The 27,417-nt window shown below is 41.7% G+C and overlaps 1 protein-coding gene across 1 annotated transcript in view; it reads left to right on the top strand.

Annotated features, from left to right (window-relative positions):
- Window positions 1–27,417, top strand: part of LOC111622242 — a 118,150-nt gene that overhangs the window by 15,883 nt on the left and 74,850 nt on the right. Inside the window, exons 7-15 of the mRNA XM_023364594.1 lie at window positions 2,102–2,224; window positions 5,443–5,552; window positions 6,837–6,934; window positions 8,291–8,455; window positions 16,167–16,275; window positions 16,833–17,380; window positions 18,173–18,534; window positions 22,918–23,145; window positions 23,245–23,385. Coding sequence (XP_023220362.1) covers window positions 2,102–2,224; window positions 5,443–5,552; window positions 6,837–6,934; window positions 8,291–8,455; window positions 16,167–16,275; window positions 16,833–17,380; window positions 18,173–18,534; window positions 22,918–23,145; window positions 23,245–23,385 — 1,884 coding nt within the window. The remainder of the gene's footprint in view (window positions 1–2,101; window positions 2,225–5,442; window positions 5,553–6,836; window positions 6,935–8,290; window positions 8,456–16,166; window positions 16,276–16,832; window positions 17,381–18,172; window positions 18,535–22,917; window positions 23,146–23,244; window positions 23,386–27,417) is intronic.

Raw genomic sequence — 27,417 nt, forward strand, 5'->3', positions numbered from 1 at the left:
AAAAGAGAGTTGGGCTCGTAAGCCCTGTGGGTTCGTTATGGTACTATTCTGTACTGTATGTTTTACGTAATGTACTACGTATTATTCTCCTTAGATCGCGCGTGGAAGGATTTCGGGCCGATGCGGGTCGTAAACGTTAGAATCAGATCCGCGGGCCGCTCGATGCGACCTTAACTCGGCGACGTATCTACAAGTTATCGCCTGTCCGAGCGGGAGGAGGAAGAGGGGGGTGTCTTCGACCGTCCGACGGCCGCAACAGTTGACGGGAGAAATTAGGCGCGCCGGCCATCCATCACCCCGCGCGCACGCGCACCGCTCCCGATCGATGGCGGAGGCCGCGCGCATTCTCCCTCCTCTCCACAAACGGCTCGTCACCCGGCCACCGCCGGTTGTTGCTCCGCAGCGGTAAGTTGCCCCTTATTTCGTTTCGGCCACCTTTCGTTTTCGGTGGCGGCGCCCGGGGGCGGGTCCGGAGTCGGAAGCGGGCCCACGTAAGGCACGTGACTAGTAGGTGAAACCTAGTTTCCGCGAAAATGGCGGCGCGGTCTCTCTCTCGCCCCGGCGGGCCCTGTACTAACCTATCATTCTCTCGCTCTATCCTTTCCAGCGCTCCGGTGGGGACGAACAACCCCCCCTCCGCCTGTCGCCCTAATTTATCGATGGTGTGTTTCGTAAACACTCGAAGAATCGATTGAGCTATTAGCTCTTTTTTTCCATCTTTAATCGGCGACGAAGAGGGCGAACTGTAAGGTGGGGTGCTCGTCCCCCTTTCTGATCTTTACACGCAATTATCATACATAACTGCTTTTCACCCGATCCGCGTGAAGTAAGTTCCCGGAAGGGGGATAGTAAAATCTTTATACATTGTTTCGAATCACGTTACGGAGGCGTAAAAGTTCCCTCCCGAACGTAAACACTCTTAACTTTCCGTTCTACGTGTTTCGACTGTCGCGATCGTTAACTATGGACACTCGCGAGCGAGAATTGTCCCGTAAATCCCATTCGTTCCTCTACTCCTGCCAAGTTCGCACCCCCGTCGAGAAAAATCTCTCGTTTCCTCGCGACGTTAATCGAATTTTAACTAAGAACGGAGGTTAAGCGGGTCCATCGTCACACGAAAACTTGATAAACGTAACGCGCGTTGCGTGAAGTCTTCCTAGCGATAATTATTAATACCGGTTTTTTCTTTTGTTGGAGAGAAGCGTGACGAAAACTTTAACATTAGAGGTGTTTAATATGTTATCTCGAAGATCGTGACGTGCGTTTTCTCGTGTCGCGTCAAAGACTATATCCTTCGCTGATTTAATTATTCCCCATTTTTCTCTCCTCGCGGCGCGGCGTTGCCATTAGCGCCGCGGCGCGATACGGCGCGCCGAAGAACGACGTGTTTCCGTAATCGGATTTCGCCAAGCTAATTAACACTAATGACGCTTTCTAATCGAATCGAGAGAGAAAACGTCGGCTGTTTCGTCACTCTCTTCGTTTGACCGCGAGATAATCGAGACTTGTCACGAATTAATCCCGAAAGGCACGGCGCGGATCGTGACGAACCGACTTTACGCGCTTACGTAACGTCACGAAATGTCGCCCCTCTGACTTTTCGGATTGACAGACGGATAGAGGGAGCGCCGAGTGGCCGTGACAGGAAGAAAAAAATAACACGAGTAAAGCCGGGAGTTTGGCCTTCGGGCGTTTGCCGAGTTGTGACGAGTCCGGTCGAGTGTCAGTGCAGTTTTAGCACGTCACGAAACGGAGCCCGACTCGTCACGAATGTCAATTGATAGCAGTCACGCGAAAGAAGAGGAGGAAGACTGACGGGTTGTTATGTAAGATTCGCCCAAACGTGAAGGCAGGAGGGAAAGGAAGAAGTGGGGGAGGAGAGGATGGATGCACGGAGAGAGAGAGCTTTTAATAGATGTTCTGTGGCGAATCTACATCCCTCCTCCCGCTATCTGTTCATAATAGCCAAATTTTATTACACGAAACGACCCCCCTTTCGTACGTAATTGGAATATTTGCGCCGAATATTTATCGGGACGATAATATCCACCCCTATCGTTTACCCTCCCTCTTACTCTCTTCTTCTTTTTTTTCTGGATAGGTTCTTCTACCGAGAAGCTGTTGTACCGCTGGAAGGCACCCTGCTGCCAACCACTATACACCAGCTTGCCTATAGTGGACTGGAAGTGGACCCGGCACGTGCAGCTGACCGTCGTCAATGCGAGTAAGCTTTCTTTTAATTATCAGAAGGGTGGTCCGGATGAATACCCGCATCATCCGGGTTGGGAAAAACTGGATCGGGACCACCCATCGGCTGGAAACGGACCGCCCGATAAAACCGGCGGAGCGCGACGCTTCTCCTGTCATCGAGCCGACTCACCTGTCACGCTCACCTGGACCGCCTCGAATCTCCCCGACGATCGATCGGAGTGCCACCCCGCCACGCGCTCTCCCTCCGACTACGCCCTTTTCTAAAAGTCCCCGCTGGGTTTCCGTGCCCGAGGGCTTCCGGACGACGTACGACGAAAGAATGATACCCTTCACCTCCCCCCTCCCGTTGGCTGCAGGCTTTCTTGACTCGTCTTCGTTTTGACAGGCTCGTCACGCGTGGCTCGAGGTGCATGTTTTCCAGACGCCAACCGCTTGTTGAGGTCTCAACTCTCCCCCTATTAATCCCCTCCCCCGCTTAGTTTCACTCCAACACTTCTTTTTCGAGTAAATTGCCGTCTCCAAATCACAAACCATGCACTGTAAATCACACTTTTTTCGGGCGACACGCGACTCTTTTTGCGACAGCGATAACGAATGCGATAGCGATCGATTTTACTTCGACACGTTTAGCGTAAATGCAGATAAAGTGATTTGGCAGTGTGGGTGGCATTGTCACGCGCACGAAAAATGGCGATTTCAACGCGCCTTAAATGGTTTTCCGACTTCCAAACGGCAGTCTTCCGCCCGATGAACACCGAGCGAGCTCATTCGCGACGTTGCGATTTTCTATCGCCAGCGAGATTTTTACCTTTCCTCATTAATCCATCGAGCCGTTTTCAACCTTGTCACGTTTTATCTTATCTTAATCGTTGTCCCGCACGCGACGTTGCTCCGTCGGGGAGCGACGCGATAAACTAGAGGTTTTTAGCAACACTTTTCTATCGGACAGAAAGGATCGCGTCGATCAATGGTTGCGAGGAAGAAGGGCAAACATTCTTCTCGTCGGATGTGGTATTATTACTAAGCTTCGAGGGGGAAAAAATTGCCAAGACCAGCACAATGGCGTCGACCCAACGATAGGTAAGCGTCGAGGCTCTCGCGATTCTCTAGGGACACACGTGACGGAAATAATATTTGGCGAGAAAGACAAACAAGTCGCTCGCATCCCCCATTTGCCATTGGGTTCCGAGATGCGAGAATAGCGAGACACGAAGTTTTCTTTTGTTTTGTTTCTTTTTTTTTTCCTCGAACTCCCCTTCGTGACTGGCCCGGGTAGCAGAAAGGGCCTTCCTGCAGGTGTGCCGCTACCTACACGCACCCTTTCCCTCCGTAATTATAGCCTGGGAGTTCGGATGCGACGGCGCAAAGCGGTGTTTCTCGCGTTCGATTTTTACCGTTATTTTTACCGCTAGTCTCGTAGAATAAGCGAGAATTTTTTTACTGTATTTACCGCGTTTAACGGGCCAACTCGTCAATCTTTGAAAATCGGGTGCACTTCGTAGGAGTAACACAAAGCTATCAAATTGCAGGTTGTAGGTGGAGATTATACAGAATTAAATTCCTTCTTTTAACAATAGAAAATTCTCTTACTTGTGGGTGTGGACGATCCGTTGTTCTTACTTTCTTGTTTTCTTTTCTCTGCCGGGAAAGAAATAAAAGGGTTTTAATACGTGGTATTTGTAATTATAAAGCCCTATAAGGATTAATAGAGAAGTTGCGGCCGAAGTTTTCATCTGTAAAACGTAAACGTCGAACGTTCGACGTGCTCGTTCGAACGTTCGAACGTCGAGCGCTGTACGACGTTCGAACGTTCACGTTTTAGCGATGAAAACTTCGGCCGCAACCTCGCTTACGAGTGAATTTCTGTACGTATGACGTCACAGTATATATTTAAAGTGACGTAATTTAAAAGGGATTACTTCATTCCGATTGGTTGTGGACATACATACGCTTGTTACCTAGTTTCTCACTTGTATTCTTTCAATTCTTTACGTTAACCACGAGTCAAATAGCATAGTTTTCTTACGATTACGTCTATTATTTTCTTGTACCCTATACTCGAAGGGTGAAGGTTGATGACGAAGAGTGCTCTGCTCTGTTTTCTTCCACGTAACGTATGTATCTCGAGTGTTTACGAATAATTGAAATCGGCAAATTGTTGTTGATTATGACTCTTCCATTTTAATCGCCAGATAAACTTCCAATTACGCCGGTTACAATCGATTACGTGACCATTCCGTGACGAATAATATAATATGTCTGGCCATTTAATTCTTTAAATTATATTCCGATGAGATTTATAAAATATATTTCCTTTAATTTATTCCGAAAATTACAATGGAAAGATGTCTGACAAAGAATAATACCACAGAACCCATTGTGTGTAAAAATTCGTATTGGGGATAGGATCTTAATCCTTTCTACACTGTGAAAGAATTTGTGGGTGGAAAAGGGGCCCTTTCTCCGCATCTCCTTCGTGTGACGTAAAAGAATAAGCACGTGTGACGTAGAGAAAATGACGTAAATTTAATCTCATTTCGATAACGTAACGACGGGGTCATATCGTGATGTGTTAAAGTTGACGAATCCGTCACGCATTTATTAATTTTTAATACCGTTGATACGAGAGATTGACGGATAGTTGGGTGTTTCGATGGTCACGTGGGCTTCTTTCGATTTCGAATTTCCGGTGGCCACCTGCTGGCGAAAAACCGGAATTTCCGGGACGATAGTGGCGCCGTCTGCGAGGGTGACAAATGGTGGTCCGAGTGGAGAGGTCGAGTACTAATTTGGACCGACAGAACTAATCGAAAGCGGTCCGAGGCCGGGTTATAAATCCCGATTTTCGACTGGCGAGTAATTGAGTCTGTCGTTGAAGAAAGAGACGAAGTGCGGGGTGAGATCTCGAGACCGAAAATAGTTCCGAATCAAGGGATGCTGACGAAAGAGTTGTCATTACTTTCGTAGAAACGGAAATGGGAAGCCATATTGGAAAATAAAAAAAAGATTAAATTTTCGAATGAAATCGTTCGCATTCCACATCTCTCGTTCTCTAATCGCAATTTGTATTCCGGAAGCGCGGAATTCCGCGCTTCCGGAAGTTGCTTTCCGACAATTCGCCAATTAGCCGCGTGGAGGAAACTACTTCCGGGGAGATGATTCGGTTTCGGTTCCGTTTCCGGTTCTAGCTTCCGGTTTCGGCATCACGTTTTAAAGTTTTTTATTTAACAGTTTCTTCCGTGACGGTGGAGGCAGCAATTCCAGAACCAGAGACCCGAATTCCTACTCTTCTTCACTCGTCGGTGGTCGAAGTCGGACGTCCGATCAACTTTTCCTTACAGGTGAGTGCGGAAATGACGTACGGCGGCTCCACCCTCCAGAGAGGGGTCGGATATCGTACCAACCCCCCCGTTTTCCGCTTTGTTATGGTAATGGCGGCCGAGAAACGGCCGCTAGATGTCGTCGGGACGCCCGCTCTGTCCGGTTCCGGCCGGCCTATTGTCCGCTCGTGATTTATGGTCGGAGCGGCATCCTATTATCCGACTTCCTAACTGCGGGGTTAACAAGGAGCCAGCCGCCGGGTAATTGTCGTTCGTAAATAGAGGTGTCCGTTGCCCTAATTGTCCCTCGGACGTCCGACCGGCGGCGGAAGTGACGCATTTTACGATCTCCCGACCAACGGATCCACCGCCCGTCGTAAATATCGAAACTCGACACCTCCTCCTTTTCATCCTCTCGCCGCTTTCTTACTCTCCTCCTGTTCCTCCTCTTCCTCCGCGGTCGTGTGGCCGATCGGGCCGACCGGGCCTCTTCCGCACAGCGGAAAAGTGCGGATGTGACGTCATCCACGCGCTTGGGCCGTCGGCTCTACATATTTGCGTTGGGCGGATGCTCCGAGAAGACCTCTGGGACTCGCTGGGACAACACCCAACTCGGAAATTAATTGACGACGACGACGTCAGGTATTAACTCCACCCGGAAAAAAAAAGCGGGCGCGGAAAGAAAAGATAGTTTGGGTGGAGTCGCTCTTCTTAAACTCTCGCCGAACTGCGCCGGCGACGGTCGAGCAACACCAAGCTTTCCCCCCCTCACCTCTCCCCGTTGTTTATTCCGGGTGGGGAGGAGGAAGGTTCTCTCTGCTCTTCCGCTTGTATATGCCGAGGATGATGGAAATTACTTTGCTAATTACGCGGGAAGCCGCACGTACGAAGTGGTTTGGCCGTTTTCTGTGTAAACGGTTCGCGGCCCACAAAAAAAAAGCAATGTAAACATTGGAAGCAAGAATCAGTCTACGTGGCCTTTCGCTCTCTTTCTCTCTCTCTCTCTCTCCGTCGTTTAAATAATAGCCCGGAGCCAGTCTCGTTGACACCTCCTCTAAGTAAATTATTTCTTTTCCGAGTAAACTTCGTTAGTAACTGGACGATTTCTTCGTTCCGGTGTTGTTTACGTCCTTCCGTTTCACGACTCTTCCGATTATCGCGGAACGTCCCGGTTCGAAACCCGTTTCTTCGTTTACTAACCCTTTTAGAACGGATTTACCGAGCATTTTCGTAGTCACAGGAGGAGGAATTGGCTCTCTGTTAGGTTCCAAGCTCACATGGTATTATTTCTTTTCAATTTTTTAGAATCTAGAACCCGATCCGTATCGACGAATCGACGTCACGTATTCCGGAGACGGATGGACGGACGAACGTACTTTTTCGTCCAATGCCGGTCCAGAAAGGTAAGAAAGAAAAATAATAAGAGGTATTTCTATAACCGCAGCGATCGATATTTTCTTGTCGTAATCCTACCTTCGCTTTCGTCTAGTCACGCGAATTTCCCGTCTCTCCCGGACAACAATTAGTCTTCCCTTTTCTCCGGTTTGCGTGACTCTCCTCACGCGATTTTAGCCGCGTCTTTACCACACTGATGGCCACGTGCCACGTTGTCACGCCAAGCCACGTAAGAAAATATCTCTTTCGCTTAAACTTCGTCTTTATTGCTTCTCTTTCTATAGAGTAGACATTATCGGATGCGAACGGAGGGGGGATGAAAATACCAAATCTCCCCCATATTTTGATAGTAGAAATAGGAAAAGAAAGATCCTTTCGTCTTCTTAATGCCACATTATCTTCGCTCAATACAATGCATTAATTATCACCTAATGTATCTAGTTATGATGTTAACTGGAGGATTCGTAAATCCTTATCCATAAAGGATCCTTATTCCGAAGATTATTTAAATGATTAACCGTAGACAATTAAAACCTATGGGTTCTATGGATTATGTTATTTATAGGATCTGTAAAGATCTTCTCTGAGTTTAATTAGAAGAACATATTCTAATCTTCCCAAGAGAACACTATCCCGATCCTCTAGTTATCTTCAGAGTATGGAGGAGAATATATGGATCCTCCAGGAGCTATAAGAACCTCTATAGTTATAGTTAGAATATGAAGATCCCTAAGTCTACTGGTGTATAAAACACTTCCGGCTGTGCCCATATTGTCAGAGATTACCCCGGTATTCTATATAATATTTACGGTTTTGCCACTTCTTGGTATATTTTAGTTGGATCCGAAAGGATAGAGAGAATTTTGTCAGATGTTAGAAAAGTATTGTACTTCGTATGGATCTTTTAGGATCCATAAGGAGGAGGATTCTCTTGTAAGGAGATTTTCACGGAAAGGGGACGAAACACAAAAGACAGAACCCCATTTAGCGGCGTTAAAAGTTTCCGGAAGTGGCATTAACGAGTTCCGAGCGGGTGGGCGATGTGCAGCGAGTCTTTACGACCCGAGGAGGGGGGGCGCGCAGCACCCCTAGCTAATTTGTAAGATGACGGGGACGTCCTTTTCTTCTCCCCGTCGTCCGTCTGTCCGGCCACTCGACCGGTTTTACGAGGGACATTAATTGGCTGTCTGCGGGCGATCTCCGGAGGCGGAGAATGCGGATAATTGGATTCCGCCGATGGCCCGCCGCCGCCACCAACTAATGAACGACCGCAGCGCGCGCCATCAACGATAGCGCGCGCGCCGATGCGACAAGTCGCTCTCTCGGTTTGACTTTACTCATTCTTCTCTCGTCTCTTCTCGCAGTTGGACTCACATCTTTCATCGTGCCGGTTGGGTAGACATCCGAGTGACCCAGTTTTCGGACAGACTTTGGATATCGAACTTTACTTTGTCTTCTCGGCTGAATGTCCAGTATCCTCTCGGCAAGATCCACGTGTTAGGACCGAGATTGGTTCCTTATCTTGACAGGTAGGTACCGTTATTTCACTAAATTTCTCCGATTCAAACGGCATAAAATCAAAAGAGGTCTTAGGTTTTTTCTCTCACCCTCCGGACTCGACCACATTCCACCTTTACTTTTCTTTTAACGTTCCCTTTTGCCTCGGTGGTTTTCGATTGTCTTTCCATCTCCATCTTGGATCGCGTCGCGACCTCGCGGCCGAGGGAAGCGCAATCCGTGACGGCAACGAGCGAGAAGTTCTGTCTGTGGAAAAAATTGGTTTTTCAGTTGTTCTTATTTCAGTGCGGGGATCTATCAGCATCCTTTTCCGATTGTTTCCATTTAGTATTCAGAGGATTAAGAAGAAATTAAGACGATTGGAAGAGAAAGAAGCGATAAAGTGGGCGGAAAGGCAAAGATCTATAATGTTTTCGGGTTGAAAGGAACAAAAAGACACACGTCTTCTCCTCTGGGAATGCTCTTCAATTAAAACAAATTTCCGTCGCTCGACAGGAGTATTGTTTCGTCATTTCCGCCTCGGACTTTCTTCCGCCCCAAGAAAAATTTCAGATAACCGGAGAGCGCGAGAACCCGAAAACAATCGCCCACAGAAAAATCGGTAAAATTGGAGGTAAACAATAGAGTCTCCAGGCACCCGACGACGTCTGTTCCACTAGATAAGCATAATTAGTATCTCCTCCCCTCTCGACGTGCTTCCAACTAACAATCAATGGGCATTTGTTGGCTTTTGACAAAACATATCTTTTAAATACTTTTTTTTTCTCCGGGTGGTGGTTTCTCGTGTGTAGAAAGAAGGGAAATTTCATCCCAAACCGCCCGGTGGCGCTCCGGGAATCCATTCGTCTCTGACCGGTTATTCCCGAGAGGGGGCGCTCGCCTCTCCGTGTCGGAGAGGCGAGCGCCCCCTCTCGGTGTGGCTAGTGTGGAGGAGCGTAGAAGAGCGAGGCCACTTCTCCGGCAACCACCCCGGAAAGAGAAAGTGGGGTCGGGCAGCGACCGGTGGCCGACGGAAATCCAATTTACCAAAACGATAAAAATCTCGGCCGGAGAATTACGTTTGGTGGGGGGAGGGAGGGAGGGAGGGATGCGAATTCGTTGGCTCACTTATAAGGGGAGTAAGAGTGTTTCGGGCTTATTTATCTAGCCTCTTTACAGTCGTTCGGGGATTATCCATCGTAAACCCCGTATTGGTGCGTCCCTCGATTGGATCGGGAGGGATTTTTTTTTTCTTTTTAGCCGCGGGGTTTAGGGATTGGAAGACGGAGGGACTAAGCAGACCTTATTGCGCGCATGGAGCGAGCGGAATATCAGATTCCTTCGCTTTGTTCCGACTCTTCGCATCCATCAACTTCGATCCGATTCGACCGGATGGGCGATTCTTACCGCAAAACCGGTTACTAACCGGGCGCCATTTACTCGGCCGATTCTCCTTGTTTTTCTTCACCCCTTCTTCTTTTTTTTTTCTTTATCTTTCCCATAAATCCTCCTTTCTTTCGGAGAATCACCGGAAAACCGGTAACGGTAACAATTCTCTCTCTCTCGTCGTTTGTCACGTCGAGGACGAGGAAGATGTGGCCGAGGTGTTGCTTTGCTTATTCAGTATATTTTTGCACTTCTGACTTTAAAATTTCACCCAAACTCGTATTTCTTAGTTTTTCTCTCCCAATCCATAAATTCGATTAGGTAAATAGCTGCCATATTTTTTAAAGGAGAATTGCACTTTATCCCTTCTCTATTAAAAAAAAAAAAACATTTAACACAACCAATCCCTCCTAATTAATTAATACACTAGCACTTTTCCCCATACAAATCCCATGGTCGAGCGGCGAAAATTTTCCTGGAGAAAAGATCGTATCGTCTTTCCGTTTCCTATTTGTATGTGGAGCGCCAGCGGAAAAACCGCCAATTTACACGTTCCATCATAAAAACGGAATTGCGAAAGGTGTAGCCGACTCGACCGAGAGAGAGAAGTCACCCGAGTCCGTATAATAGAAGAGCATTTTTATTACGCGGCACGATAAAAATGGCGCCCGAAAGGTGGGAAAGAGAGAGAGAGAGAGGTGTTAATAACGGGAGGAAACCCTTTCACATTATTCTCCGTCGAACGGGGATAATTCGCTTTCTGCAGTCGTTAATGGAGTTTCATTAAGGGGCCCTATCTATTTTGTCTAAATATAAATCCGTAAAAGAGGTGGGAAGATGCCGAAGATCCGTGGAAGCTGGCAATTAAGCGTGATTAATAGACCTGTTACGGTTGCCTCCGTCTTCTTTCTTCCTCTCCAAACTTTAATCTTTGTTTTTTTTTTCTCTCCCTCGCGTTAAGTAACGACCGGGCTTCTTCTTTTTTTTTTTGAGCTTGTTTTCGCCCAAAGAAAATTATCTTCGCCAGATTAAGGTGAGGCCATCCAACATCAACGGCGAAATCGCTATTGTTCTTCTATTCGGCCACGCTCCCTCTGGCTACTTCTAATAGAATTCTTCACGTAAACGCCTGCAATAAAGAGGATCCTTTACCGCGTACGACCACGTTTTTCGGTAGTTACAGGAGAGTCCGGGTTCGGCTTAGCTTATCCGAAATCGCCAGACTGGGCCGAGAGGAACCGATCATATCGAAAGTAGGCAGAGAGTCCCGCAGACCAGACGAGAGAGAGAGAGAGAGAGACCTTGGCCGCTTGATAGATGGATCCCCGGCGAGATTTGGTCCTAATGGACAGTTCGTGAGCTGGCATAATGGCGACTGCCAGACACTATTTCATTCTCACAGCCGGTTTAGCACCGAGGTGATTAACTACGGCTGTGTCCGGACCCACCCTCTCTCTCTCTCTCTCTGCTTTTCCTCTGTCTGAGCTCACGTTGAAGAAAGAACCTTCCTTTCCTTACTCCCTCTCGTAGAAAAAAAGTCCGTCACGAATCGGACGAGTGAGGTGCCGAGCGGGGAACGTTTTCCATCTTCCTATCGTCTCTTATCGTGTCACGTGACTAGGATTTAGTGAGCGTTGGCTCAAATTCCTTTCCCCCCTTCCAAACGAGGATTTCTTTCTTTCGATTGCCCTAATTTTTGAAATTTTCACAGTTTTCTCGGCCGACAGAAGAAACGTTTTACGTCCCCGCGGAACCAAAATGGACGGCGGCGAATGACAATCCGCTAATTACGGTTATTAAAGACAGATGGCGCCACAAGAAGTCGTCATTAATCCCGAGTGTGCGCGGAATAAATTATTTGGACGAAAACAACGTCACGTTAATTGCTCGACCCGTCATTACGCTAATGTCGACCATTCGGATGTGTCGTTGACCAATGAGAGGACGTCGCTCGGACGTTAGGACTCTGACCGGAAGCCGCTAGCCGGAGCGTTATCGTGTCCCCCCCCCCGAACCGAGCGCCGCCGGGTGATGAAGAGTCGTAATTACTCTGCCACCCACCGAGATCGAGTCCCTTCCTACCGTCTTCGCCACAAAGAAAATACGGATAAATAATAATAATAATAACGATAACTTGGAGATACTTGGCTTTATTTGGTCACGTGAACGAAATGCCCATTGTTTAAATTAACTGACCAATAAAATGACATTATTCTCTTGTCGTTTTTCCGCCGCGTGGGGCAACACCGTCGTGGCTGGTCGTAGCGAATGAAGGGGGCGCTAATGACGATTTTTTCCAATTTACGTTTTTGTCGATAAAATCGGGCGAGAGAGGCGATAAATGTTCCTTTTTTTGGGATCGTTAAGCGGCGTCGTAAAACGTAGGCGAGCCGAAAAAGTCATCTCTGGGGATCTATTATAAGCTTGTTTTCGTTCGGCCTTTTTCCTCCTCTTCTGGTCGTTGTTTACCGAGCCGAAGAAAGACTTCGAAGAATCTATGGGTACGAGTAAACGTTTCGGCTCGTAAACGTAAACGTTACGGTCGTTGGAGGGGGCCGGGAGAGCCAATTAAGTCGCCCCCCGAGGGAGGAAGGACGTTATTTTCTCCACCGCGCGCGTCGGCACGCGTCGAAGCTCTTTAACTTATCCGGATAATTGCAGCTCATCTTCTGTCGCTCGGTTTAGAGGTGGACCGCGCTTCTCCACCGATTCTTCGATTAATTAATTAAGAGGGCGACCGCCGACCACCGCTTTTCGAGTCGACGCCGCCGCGCTTCTTTCACGTCGCGCGGCTCTCCTCCTCCCTCTCTTCTTCCTCCTCCTCCTCTTCCTCCTCGCCGCTCCGACGTTGACTCTGTCACCCCGTAATTCGGTTAGTCGGAGAGGAAATTAACCTCGCTTACCGACGTCCAGGGAACTATCGCGACCCTTTTACTTATTCATCGCTTTTCCAGTTTTCCGCTCTCCTCGATTTTTCAGTTTAGCCTCGTTTCCTTCGCAAATGGCTTTTCTACTTCTATAATACAATTATTTGAAAACATCTGCATTAACATTTCCATCATTTCCCGAGACGTCTCCCTCTCGAGTCCACCTTCGAAAATGAAAGTCCCAGACGGAATTATCGCGCTCCGATTGTCCGGAAGATCGGAAAAAAGACCACTCTTCCGGATCGTAAAAGGGCGCGCCGATCTAACAGAGGGTTGCAAAATCTACGTTTTCCTTTCTTCGCGGTTTTGACATTACAGGCGACAATTACTGGCTGGCCCAAACCCATTTCCTACAACGTTTGGTAAAATTAAGGAACGTGTTAGTGTGATGCAGACGGATCTATCCATTTATCGATTCGTTCGCCATTTGCTTAGCATTCGTTCCCAGGCGCTTCCCTCCCCCGTTTCTTTCTTTTTTTTTTTGGTCGGAGTTTTTCGAATAATAATTAAGATTCCCCGCCGCTTGTAATTGTACCTCGGTGGCTGCGGGAGAACCGGAAGCGATCGTCTCCGATACCGGCGCGCGGGTCGGCAATCGGGGACACCCGTTCCGGATTCCGTGGCCCGCGGTAGAGGGGGGACGAAAAGGGGTAGTGTGCGGAGCGGCCCGCTTACCTTCACGATCGATGGGGAAATTATCGAAGCCAAGAGAGGTTTGAGGAACGAAACGTATTTTGACGTTGCCGCCTCAGATTTATTTCTCGCGCTTTTATCGCCGCTGTATAAAAATTTTCTCGCTTAATTCCCTTCGGTCCCGGCGGTCATTTTTCTTCTACCGTTTTCTTCCCGAGCATTCTCCTCGACGCACGAATTTCCTTTTCCTTCGTTTACCTCCTCTTTGCCCCCGCTGACCGGTTTCTGAGCTCTTTTCAGTAGCATTTTTCCCTCCCGAGAATCATTTACGTCTTACCAAATGTTCTCCTGGGCCTCGCTAAAACTTCCGTTTCGTCCTAGGACCCGAAACACAATTTCTTTCTTCTTTTTCAAATCTATTAATACCATACTTCTTAATTATATTAATAATATTAACGATGAATTAAATTAATTTCGCTAATTTTTTGTTTATTATTAGGACTTACTAATAAGTACAGTATATACGAGAAAAGCTTCCAGTAACTAACAACGGTGGCGCTTTACTTTTTTTTTTTGTAATCTATTTTGGAAATTGAACATCCGTTTCCGGTAAGAGATTGAACTTTCCTTTTCCGTTAAAACAAAAAGGTGGAACGGACTCAAACGAGTAGGGAATGCACAACTCTTCTTTGTCAGATTTATGGTCCCGTCTAGGGATCGCTTAAATTCGGAAAGACCGGATAATTCAGTCGGAAAAAAAAATTTCCATTTTATTTTCAAAACTCGTTAATTTCTTTTGGAAAATAAATACACTTCTGTCCTTTTTCTATTTTATAATTTAAACCGTAGGGCTCCCAAGGTGGTGTTTTTATTTTTTTTTATACTTCGCCGCCGATTTATTGTCACACAGAGATCCGCCATTCGTGAACAATATGTCACTTGCTTGCGTATGTTTGGCGTAACCGAATGAAGGAAAAATGGCGGGTGGAGTGTATAAGTAAATAAGAAAGTAAAAAAAAATATAAATAAATTGCTGGAGAACTTTCTTAGAATTGTTGTTTTTACCGAGAAATTTGGTTGTAGAAATATGCCGCCAAAAGAAAATTTCCCGAATAAACGGGTTTGTATTTGGATAAAGGGGTAGAAAAAAGTAAAGACTAACAGACGTTTTTGGTATTGGGAATGTAGAATTTTTGTTTCCTCCGGAGCGTGTGTTTTCATTTCAGGAAAAGAAAGAGAAGGAGGTTGGACTTCTTCAATTTTTGCGAGAAACAAAAATTGAAGTGGGTCGTAACCGGAGGAGTAAATCCGGAGGCCGAAAGGAATGTCCGAAGCTTCTTTTTAATATTTGTTTTAGCCGCGCTTCGTCCTCCTTTAATAACAAAACGATGTTTATGAGTTATGTAGGGCGCGAGCGGCCGAGATTACCCGAAGAAGAGCGGATGTTTGCGGGGTTCTACATACATTCGGATAAGAGCGAGGGGAGAGAAACATCGGTAACGTTCTCGCACAAAGCGGATGCTAATCTCTTGTGGCAACAGCGACCGTCCTCCGGTTATGAATAATAAAAGGCGGAGTATTGTGTGCCGGGTTTCGCAGCGCAGGGGGTTCTAATATCGCCGAGGAAATAAATTACGGACTTTGCAAATCGTCCAGTCTCCGACCCGCAATAACGCTTTCCAACGACCTAATCTTGGCTCGCTTCTCTTCGCTCCAACCTAATGGCTCTTCTCCTCTCGCTCCTTAATCCGCCGCCAAACGTTTCGCTCTTCCTTCCCCCCTCCCCGCTTCCTTGCCATCCACCCTCTTTCTTCGCCCATTTTCGACTCGATCCCAACCTGTTCCAGCGAAAATTGAGGGAAAATTCGCTAAATTGGCTCGCTTCCTCATTTTATCTTTCTACCTCGAAAGTTTAAAAAAAAAAAAAAAAAGTTAAGAAGCATCCTACTCTATAATCCGAAATCCGTGTATTATTTGTTCATATTAGGGTCGATTGGATAGGAATTCCTCTCGCTTATTGGCTTAAATCGTCTCATAATCTCGTTATCAATGTGTTAAAAATTAATTGCTTAATCTCGCAATTTAATTTTTTTAATTAACAGGCAGTCGTAGCGATTTTGTTGTTTGGATTTAAATATAATTTAGGAATTTAGGATTTCCTCCAGGCCTGAATTCTTTCCAGGTTAAGAGGAAGGATTTTCACGTCGTTTCTAATACAAGTGAAGAAGTCGAGAAACAATCGGAGGAAAATAGAAATGTCGGCATTCTCTTAACTTTCCACCTGAAATTGGAGTGTTCGGTTCCGGGATTCGAACCCGAATCAGAAAAATCTGTGCTTCGCTTAACTCGAAAAGGAACCGACACAGTATTACGTACCTTCGGGAAATTTTGTAGCTCGTTGTCTGTCTTCACTCCCATTTTCTGGCCACCGGAGGAAGAGCTCCGCTCCCCCGGGGCGCGTCACGTGACAAAACCCATTTGTGACCGTGTGCCCGGGATTTATTCGCTTCGATGGTTGCGTATTCACGAAGCGACCGACGTCCGACCGCGGAGAGGGCGGAAGAAAAAAAAAAAACATTTTCTCCGTACGGTGGAGAAGATTATCTTCGGAAGCGAACGGGAAATTTGCATCTTAATCAAGATGGAGTGGATAATCCGCGGGTGGGGTGGAGAAGAAGAAGAAGGAGGCCATCGATCGCGAGGTGTTACACGCGTCGAAGAATCGCGCGACGTTAGAAATCGGCGTCGAAGGGGCGTGGAAGATTAAATCTGTGTTTTTTTTTTTTTTGTGATGTAGGTTTGCCATCTTGGGATGTTGGAGAGCCGCCATCTCCCCCGAATCCGATATCGGGGTGGTTTACGCCTGGAAGGTCGAAGACGAGTGGAAAATTACCGCCGAGAGCGAGGTAAGCCGACTGTCTTCTGGGTCATTCGATTACAATGGTAGGGAGACGGGCGCTTTGATGTATGGGGGCCATTACCTTTCGCGCCCCGCCGTAACCCAATGATAGATGGCGCCGCGCGGGAGTCTCGTTGCATAAATCCCTTAAATGGGACCCGATCCCCGTATTTTTTGGGGTGGCGCGCGTTCCGCACCCACCGCGTCGCTCCGCACTCTGCGGATAATGCGCACTTTTTCAAGCGCGGGTTCCGGCGCGCGATGCGTGTCTGCTTCGCCCGGTGACATTGACTGATTCGACCGAGCTCCGAGAGAGATAAGAGAGCGGCGGAGAACCCATTCTTCATTGTCAGAAACGTCTCCTCGCCAGAATCTGTAAATGACTGTCTAAGGTTTTTCCCCCCAAAAAAAAATGCAAGAAAAAAAAAATAGATGGAAAGAGTTGTGCGAAAGTAAGCATTGTAGGTTTTATAGCTTGTCGAGCGCCTGTATATCGACTCGACTTGTTGCGTCGGGCGTCTAGTCGAGCGCAACGGCGATTTGTAACACCCGCTCTCGTTTCAGGTTTCCCTGTCGCTATCACGTCCTGGAAGTCACGTGATTGAAGTTAAAGCCTGGAACGGTGTTAGTCGGCTGGCAACACTTCTGACGGTCATCGCTGTTCCGGTGGTGACGGAAGTAAGTCTGCGAGTGCTTCCGGTACACGTGGGTAGAGTGTCCGAGTTTCGTATTTCTTACGTCGGAAGTTCTAGCTGCAATGTTTCGGTCTCTTTCGGTGACGGATCTTGGAGAACAATTTACTACTTCCGCTCCGATCGAAGTCAACCTGGCCTCTTCACCCTTCCGGTTCTACATAAATACGGCAGGAAAGGCGACTATCCCGTGGTTGTCAATGTTTCTAATCAGATCAGCTGGATGACTACTCGGCGAATGGCCCACGTGGGAGAATTGATAAGCGGCGTGATTTTGACCTTACTCACCCCTTCTCCCGTTCCTCTGACGGTCGACGTGGGTTTGGTTGTGGTTCGAGCCACCGTTGCCTCCGGAACCGATCTGAAATTTAAATGGGAATTTCGAGATAACGATGGAGACAAATATACCTCCGTAGAAAGGTAAGTCGTTGGGTAAGATTCGAGCTCCGGACGAGGGGTTCTTCGACCCACCGAATTGTAGATATTCCTTGTACGAGCCGAAAAGTCAAAGGAACCGTATCCGCACGTGCGACTCTTTGCGAGATATTCGCCTCCGAAGGTCGGTCCTTAACGTGTAGTGGTATACTGTCTATTCTCCGTGCTTTTCATTGTCAAGACTGGCTATTGCCTGCCTTCAGTTCTGGCCCGAGGCAAGTTTTAGGATGGGAGCGAAATCCTATTATGGCGCCCCCCTTGGTTGCCCCTAATTTATACCCTTTAATTTTCTTTACCACTGAGGCGACCCTTAAGACTTGGCGCCTGGAGCGGCTGCTCCGTTCGCCCTATAGTAGGGCCGGCTCTGCCTGCCTTTACCGATGCTCCACACATAGTAGTGTGTTTTGGTGCTTGCTATTGCTCTCGTCCCGGTGCTTGGGTGGGGGCGAGCCCCACACTCCTAAAACTATATAATGTCGAGTATTCCGCAAACGGTTGAGTGGGCTACTCGAAGCTGTCATAGTTGCATGGGCCGAATAGTTAAATGTGATAGTCTTAGTGGAGTGACGCTACTCGTAATCTTGTGCTATCCAATTTTGAGGAGCCGTATCTTGCTAAGGGACGCTTGTAGATATATGTTTCCTTTGACTTTTACACTCCTGTAGGTATGCTCTACGGCTCCGATAAGGTCCCAAATGTCTCGGTCGGAGCTTGAATTGAGCCGGTCGTCATTTTTGGATTCTTTTGTCCTTCACGTTAAATGTCTTTCTCTTCCAGCAACGAAACGGTCAGTGTGGCTCGTCACGGTTACGGTATTGCCGAGACTTACAATGTCAGCGTCGAGGTATCCAATCCCTTTGGTAAAGTGGTCGCCTATCTGGATGCACCCGTGCGGGTGGTGGAGCCCATCAGGCAACTTCGGCTTCGTCCGGTGGGCGACATCTGGGCGGCGCCCCTGCTTGTCGGCGGATCCGAACCGCCCATTACCCCTCCGGTCACCTTTGAGGCCCAGGTCTACTGGGGATCCGACGTGGAGTTCCTCTTCGACTTTGGCGACGGAAACGGGACCTCTGTTCCCGCCCAGCTGGGTACCCTTTCTCTCCGGCCCACAGCCCAGTGCACTCATTACTACCGAAGAGGTAAGATTTTGCTATTTGCAGTTCTCTCATCGATGTTATGCACTAATATTTACTTTTGTCGATTGCTCTCTGACCGGTCGGAGGATTCTTTCTAGATACTTTTTGCAATTAATTAATGTTTAAAGAGGAAATTAAGAGAGAAAATTAGAAAAGCAAACATTTTGAACGAGTGGTTGTTGAATCTTCAATTATATTCTTGTCTTTTCTCCAGATTCGTTCGTTCTTCTTTTTATATTTATAAAATTTGCTTCAAAGCTACTTGGAGTGATTTCAATAATAGTCTGCGTCCATATAATAACAATATGAAGAAATATTGATGTTTAACATTAATAATATTGGCATCTTAATACAAAAATTGATTAATTACTCTTTAAAATGTACTTGTCATGTAAACTGTATCCAGTTACTGATGTTTATTTTTTGTTGGCATTATCTATTCTTAGAATATGTAAATTATATGAACACTTTTGTTTTTTAAAGTTAGTTGCTTAATTTATAAATTTAATAATTCGACGCGCAATGTTTTTCTGTTATTCTTTTAGGAAATTGTTGAATCAACCAGTCCTGCGATCCATTCTTGGCATTGTTTTGGTATCCAAAAAATGAATCTTTAAGAATAAATATTTCTGAGGGGTTTTTTTTTATTCGCATAAGTTTTTATTTCTCTCTTTTAAAAAAAAAAATCAAATATATTTTATATATTATCATATTTTAAAATTTTCATTCTATAATTTATAATCTGCCTGGTTATAACATAAAAAACATTTAACTAGGATGAGAAGTTTATGTCTATGAGTAAAAGAAAAATTTTTAAAAATGAATATAAATTTAGAAGTAAAAAAAAAATAAAAATGCGGTCGAGGTGACCGGTTTCTTGCGATTTTAAACACCTCGAAATTTGACCGTGTTCTAACGGCGCGTAATAAATTTTACAAATCTTTCCGCTGCAAAAAACAGTTAAGAATTTCAAGAAAAGAACAATTTCTACACGAATGGATTCTATAAAAATATTAAAAATTATATTTGCATAATGAATTTTTTTCTCTTTACCTGTTTTAAAATTAAAATTAACGTCACTCTTCCCGGCTTCATTTCCATTTGTATTTAAATATTTTAAATGTTACGTGCCGATTTAAAATAGTGGGATTAGTTCTCAAACAGATTATCTCTGTTTAATCTGGATAGATAATGTCTAATGATTAAGATATTTTTTTTTTTAGTTTTCATATTTAAATATTTATTAAATGAAGAAAATTACTACAGAATTTTGTAGAATTCTAGAAATTTATCATTTATGCAAATTAAGAAAGAGATTAGACGTTCGACTTTTCTGTAATGATTTTGCGATAACGTAATTTTCGATTCTTATTAAATTATACGGAGTGTACGGAATTGAGTAACGAGGTTGAAATTTGTATCTAGTTCCTCTGAATCTTCCTTTTACAAGAATTACATTCATAAAGTTGCATTACCAAACTGACAAATTAGTTGACAGACCGTCGTCGTTCTCGCAAGTCTCAAAGTCTATTTCCGATGTTTCCGGAAAGATCAATCACCCGCAGTGCCCAAGGACGACGAGTAATCCGAACAAAGATTTAAATTTTGTCTAAATATTTTAAAGTATCGCCGGGCTTTTCGGATGCAGCGGGTAGAACCTTCGACGTCTTTAATAAAAACTCCGAGAGAAAAATAAAGAAAAGCCTCATTATTTTCCTCATTTATCATTTCCCGATATTTTCTGGAGGAATTTTTGTAAGGAGAGAAAATATTTTCATTAATTTTGTAGCTCAATATTTCATCAGCATTAGAGCAAATTACAGGAAACATTCTCTTCCTCGAATATCGCAACTTTTATAGGATTTTTCTGTTAGGTTATTGTTACCATGGATACAGGCATGCTATAAAAATGAAATTAGAATGCAAGAAGCAAATGCAGGTGACAGTTGCATGATTGATAGTTATGTCAATCAGATTTTTCTTCTAACTGTAGTTTTTTTTTTATTTTTATTTTACAATCTTTATTTTTAGATGCATTGTATGGGATCTAATGATAGAGCAAATAAATGAAGTTTTGCTATCTTTGTAAATGTCATGCTTCTCAAAACAAACGTGTATGATTTATAAATTGCTTCTTATCTAAGCCCGAAAAAAATTATTGTTTGTCATTTTCTTAAAGATTAACCCGGAGATAAGAAAACATCGTCCCATCTTCTCTTGTTTTTTTTTTTTTTTTTAATTTTTAGTGATATTTTCCTGGAAACATTCCAATGAAAATTTTAATTAAAATCCGGACTTAAAGAATATTAATGATTAAAGTTAATTAGTAACACGGAATTAATCTCAGGAAACTAAAATCCTCTTGTTTTTTTTTTTTTTTAATTTTTAGTGATATTTTCCTGGAAACATTCCAATGAGAATTATTATTTTATTGAGATTTTAAAAAAAATATAATTGTTTTTTCCATTACTGTATAAAGAACTATTTTTCTCCCATGCTATTATTATGGAGAATTTAAAAATCTATATTGCTGCGGTGTCTAGCGCTTGGAGCTGATTCGTCGACAATCTAAGATTTATAAACAGACACGCCCGGTGGATTATTTGATAAATATTAGAATTTATCGATTTTCTCGAAGATGGTACATGTGGCAGGTGAGAAAAAAGGCGACTTCTCTTTGAAAGAGAAGGTTTGTGTCAAGGTCATGCGTTAAAAGTGGGTTTTTCATGTATAACCCCTGTCATCTGGAAAGAATTAAATAATTAAATAGAAAAATAATAATAAACATGTAGCTTTGACTTTTGGTGTTATTGAAGGATGTAGGTTTGGATACCATGAAGGACCAATATACATTAGTTTTTAGATCTTGGTTTTTTATGCAAATTATGTTTTGGTATTATTTCGGCTTATTTGGTATTATTTCGGCCCAATTCCGGCTATTCAATAACCAAATGCAGGTTTTAAAAACCGTGTCGTGAAATGAAAGAATGGGAAATTTCTCGGCTTTGACTTTCTTTGGACAATAAATTTTGTCAGAACCATTTTTACGAAATAGACCGTGAAGTGTTTATGCCTGTATTTTTTCCCAGATTAGAATCGTGTGGTCGTCGGAACCTTAGCCTACGAGAGCGAGGGCGTTAAAGATAGACTAATGTAAATATTTACGTTTTAAATCCTCTACCTTTCCAAACTACAGCTTAGAAATAGATCTTTCTATTTTAAATTTAGCCGAGAGTGGATTCTTTTTTCATTTCAAAAGGAATTTATGGTTCTTTCTAAGGAAATTTGAAAACAAATAGCAGAATGTTAGATGTGAAAATCACAATACTTGGTTAGAAGCAGAAATGTTAATGTTAATATTCTTACTTCTAACATTTAATCATTAATATTTTAAATGCAGTTTTAAGAAATATTAATTATAAAATTGATATTAATTTAAACAAAATTTTAAGTTTTTAATATTGATTTATGCAAAAAATGTGAATTTCTACTGATGCTGATATGAATTGAAATAATTTAATGCTTTTTTCTTTTATGTAAGTGATAAAATCTATAAATTTAGTTAAAGAAAACTTTCAAAATTCTATCAGTTTTTAAACTGAGATTTCTAAGAATCGGTATTTGAAAGTAGATTTTTTTATCACTGTTCTGCCAGCAGTTTGACAATAAATGACTCTCTGATACAGTAACTTGTTTTTGAGATATTGTAAGCCGTTGCTTGATGCTTTGTCTCGAGTCTAGATAACATTTAAGTACTTAATCAGAATAAAATTTGAACGTCGACTAACCACACTCATAAAACATAGAAGTAGAAAATTGTTAGGTTTTGTCCTTTGTTTTTGACATTGTTTTGTAATAAGCTCTTGAGATCAAAAACAGAAATTTCTTACGTAAAAATAAATAAAAGGAAATTAAACACACAAAAAAAATGATGAATTTAATTTCCAATATTTAGTGTATATTCTAACTTTGAAGTATGATTTTAAATGCAAATTTCCAAAAGTAAAAAGCAAATAGATCCTATAATTCTTCTGTTTTATATTTAAGTTAAACTTTTAACACAAGAGCAGTTTTTTAATAAACAATGATAAGTTTCTACACATTTTTGTTATACTTATGGAGAAAGTACAGTGCAAATTCAATGACGCTAGACACAGTATTACAGTATAGACAACCGTGATAAAACCTGATTAGGTAGATTAGAAAATATTAGAAGTTATTCTCATTGTAAATGTCAAACAGCTGTATTTCTGAGATTATTTTTTTAAAATAAAAAATAAAGCAATTGACCTTCTTCTATGCTTCCGCTCTTAAAAATTTTTGAAGGANTTATTGGTATCTATTATTGGATATCAATTAAATGAATTATAATGTTTGATATTTCAGAAAAAGCTTACACAGTTAAAGTAACTGCCAGCAATCCCTTAGGGAGCGTCAGCATGACATTACCAGATTTATTTTATGTCCAGATTCCTCCGAAAGGGTTAGAATTAAACAGAAAGTATTACATAACTGTTCTGGGAGAACCCATTGTCCTTGGAGCGACTGTTACTGCCGGAACGAATGTCTCCTATGACTGGTATCTGGGAGATAATATCGTCTACTCCAAAAGGGGTAAAAAATTCCCTAATTATATATTTATACTTATTTCTTAGATATAAAAGTTTGCTTATCAATAATACATGAATTAACTATATATCCGTATGAATTTAGGTCCAGAAATTGTATTGAATTTTGATAAGATAGGAAAATATAATGTCACCGTTCAAGCGTATAACAAAGTGACGAATTTGTCTCCTAACATCGATCATCTCTTTGCTTCCACTAATGTATATGTTCAGGAACCTCTTCAAGGTAAGCTGTATAAATATATAATAATTATTATATCTAACATATCAGTTCTACATTGTGAAAGAAAATTTAAATTACTCTTTGTATCTCTATCATAGTAAATTGAAATGTTTTAAAAGTGCAGATACAAAAATTGTAGACCTTAAGTTTTGTACAGATCATTTGAATATTTATTTTAAGACAAACCAGATTAAGTAACCTATAAATTTTCCTGTATTTTATTTTATTTTTTGAGAATCTGATTGATCTTGCACGATACACTTCTTGCAACCTGATTCATATGATATAAATTTATACAAATTTGCATAAGCAGGCAAAGTTATGCCATAATTCTGTCTATTCAGATGTTTAATCTAGATTAAGCCAACTACATCAATACATTAAATGTGCAGCTGGATGATTTCGTACAAATATTTAATTGGATTTAAATTATTCTAAATCCATTTGTAAAATCTCTTATTTGGATAAAACTATATAAATTTAATGTTTAAATGTGAACATTTTTGATAGTTTTGTTAGTTTAATTATTAAAGTTAATTAGTGTAAACAAAAAAAAAATATAAAATTAATATTGTATTTGGTAAATTTGATATAAAAGTTATGTTTACTTTAAATAGGTTTTATACAAATTATAGTTACATTAAAGTTGATGTTATTCTTAATATTTAAATAGCATTAATTAATTTAATAATTAAAGCTATTCAAATATTAAATTTAAAAATTATCACGGTTAAATTTATATTTTTAAGATTTGTTGTTTCGTAACTTTGATACTGTATTTAATATGAGATGCCTCTTTTTAAAATGGCAAATTTTGAACATCATCATTGTCTTATGCTGTTTCAGCTCAGCTTAAGTCAACATTTTTCTTTGTATTTTGAATCCAACACTCTTCCTTTCTGCTCTGATCATTTCCAATTTTTCATACATCATTTTTATATAAAGATTTTTAATTTTTCTTATATGACCCCTATAATTCAGTCTGAGGAATTTTTACTATTAATCACATTATCTTTTCTGATTAATAACATTAATAGCCAGGCTTCTGATCTGTGGTTTGGAAGTGGAATAAAATAAACAATGTACAGCAGTTGCTTATGCTTTAACAGTATTTCTTGGGTCCAAAGAAGTTCACATGAATTTCTGTAAAGTTTATGAGCACTAGTGAGCATCTTCTGTAAATAGCATCATAAATTATGTGAAGTTTAACAATTGTGTCCATCATAATTGTTAAACTTCATAGAATTTATGCCTTTATTTTAAATAGATTGCTATTAAACTTTTTATAAATTTAGTTTTAGTTAATAATTCTTTATAAATTTCAATTATAATCATCAGCCATTATTGTTTGCTGCCGGACATAGGCCTCTCCAATGACTTCTATCTGAAGTTTTTTGCATCCAGTTCATCCCCAGTTTTTTCTCTTCATCTCATTCTTGGTCATTCAGGCATCCTTCTGATTTTGGGGTTTGTTCTGTTGTTCTCTTTGGCCATCGGTCATCTGCGGCTCTTCCCACATACTTAGCTCGACCATGTTTTTTTCCTCTAACCATTGTATGATATCCCTATTCCAATTATATTATCATATACTAATTTGTACTGTTGCAGATTGACATAATGGTCTAGTTAATTGAGAAATGATTCACAAATATTAACTTAATTAGTTATTAACACTTGCAGTGTGTATACATTTCTAATATACGTGAAGCTGTTATTGGTGTTGGAAGTATAAATTATCTGTGTTGTTTGTCTGATAGAAGATAGTACTATTTGATATTAAGTATGAATATGAAATATTTATAAATTATTTTATCTTCTCTGAAAAAGTTATTAATTAGGTGCTTGTGATTGCCAAATTTCTTCATAAATGTTATCATTCATTAATTTTGGAATTATTTTAGTACAATATATCATTTTAAACAATGATATATTGAAGAGTTGAGTATAAAAGTTGGCATATGCAACAAAAGCATGTTTTTTTGAGAAATGTAACATTTTGTTTTGTTAGCATCAAATAAAACATTTTCCTGTATTTCCTATGTTTAATACTAAGAAAAAACAAACTCTTGTCTGTTGTGGAATATAATCATGCATTTAGCAGAGGTAATTATATTATTTGTTGGAAATTGGCTTACCCTTTGGCCACTTCAGTTAGACATCAGCATCTTCGAAAGGATGCAGTATCTCTCTTTGTGATACTGCATCCTTCTTCTTATCAGCAGATAAATACCAGTTGTTTGGAAAATATAACAATGGCTTTGGATCATCAAACTTTAGTGTCCTGCATTTCTGCACGTCAGCTTTCTCCTTCCTTATAGATAGCTTCCTATTAATTTAATACTTGAAATAAGCTCCAAAATGCTTGAAACTTCCAAATGAAATTTCAAGTACTATGTGAAATATCCTTCAGGTTTGTTGCAGACGGTAAAAACGTACTGTATTTTGTGTTTAAGCTTTTCTATCTGTGAGACGTCTCCATCCAAGTAGGTTGGTTTGTCAAGATACTAAATATAAATGTATCACAGTTTCAAAGATTTTGGCAGGGTGTGTTACATCCAAAATACAGCTATATTAAAGTTTTATTTTTCCCTCTACAAAAATTCAGGAAGACAACTAAATATTGTATGGATGATTATGATTTCTTTGAATTTCTGGTAAAATCTTCCAAAGGCATGATATAGTTTCATCAGGGCTTTTTCTAGCCATACTCTCAGGCCATACACACATATAACCATTGTCAATGTTACATATGTGAAAGCCAAGGTTATAAACCTACAATTGCCTTAAATATAACATAGTTTCTATATAAATCATTGGTGTGGACAGAGTCTGATATAGGTCAGATGTTATTAAAAGTTTATCATGGTTTTTGATTTTAGAAATCTATGATCACTTTTTTAGTTTCTCATACCCAGCATCTGCATTGGATTGATGTACAGTCGACCCCCCTATAAGACAGAGATATGTTCCATTCTTTAGGAATCCGATTTCTTATGAATCCTTCCAATCACAACCCGACACGTATCAAGTTTACGGACTACGGCTGTTTGAAAGATTTTCTTCCATAAAATTAATCGATTCTAGACTAATCCGACTCAACATTTCCAAAATACGTATATATTTTTTGGGAATAATCCGTATAAACTACGCTATAAACAAAAAATTGTAGGATTACTTACCGAGTGTCACCATTCGACATTGCCATTGCTCAACATTGTTTTCGTCGCGGAACAGCTCAGCAAAGAGCGGCCGATTTCTAACAACTTATTTTTCTGTGAAAACTTCGTAGAACTTCGGAGACATCATTAATATAAATAATTTTAATCGCCGTTGAATAAGAAATGTTTCTTTCACAAGAAATGTATAAAATTACAGTACTGTATTAGACTTACGGTACCTAATTTACATACTGACAGACGATAGTTAGCGTAAAAATCTCCGTAGCGTGGCGCCACGCTAGACGGCGGAAATTATATATTTAATTATAACAAAGTTACAATAAGTTAATATATAATTATATATACAGTACCTAATTTATATATAATTAATATATAATTATATGTACAGTACCTAATTTATATATAATTTATATAATACTGTCCAGACGATAGAAATCTCTCCGTAGCGTGGCGCTACGGACGGCGGGAAAGTAGTTCGGCTGCCCGATGACGTTTGAGGTGTTTATAGGGAACTTTTACTATTTTTTACGGATACCGGTAGCAATTTATTCGTAGTTTTATAGGAATCGTAATTATAGGGACCGTAATTATAGGGGGGTCGACTGTATTTTAAATTCTATGGATTTCTTGAATGATTTGTCATTGATAGCCTTGTCACATACTTTGCACCTGTTTGCTTATTGTGGTTTAAAGCAGATATTGAACTTCACATTGAAAGTTTGATAGTACACTCACTCTTTTTGTGGTACACTGTTTACTGTACTTCATGAAGTTTGTACATTTCAGCATTAGTCAAAACACACAACGTACAGTATTTTGTCTGTATTTTCTTTTCAAGCATAATACCTCTTGCAAC

The sequence above is a fragment of the Centruroides sculpturatus genome, unplaced genomic scaffold (genome assembly GCF_000671375.1).
Source record: "Centruroides sculpturatus isolate CEXI.00-Female unplaced genomic scaffold, Cexi_2.0 scaffold219, whole genome shotgun sequence".
In the NCBI taxonomy this organism is placed as follows: domain Eukaryota; kingdom Metazoa; phylum Arthropoda; class Arachnida; order Scorpiones; family Buthidae; genus Centruroides; species Centruroides sculpturatus.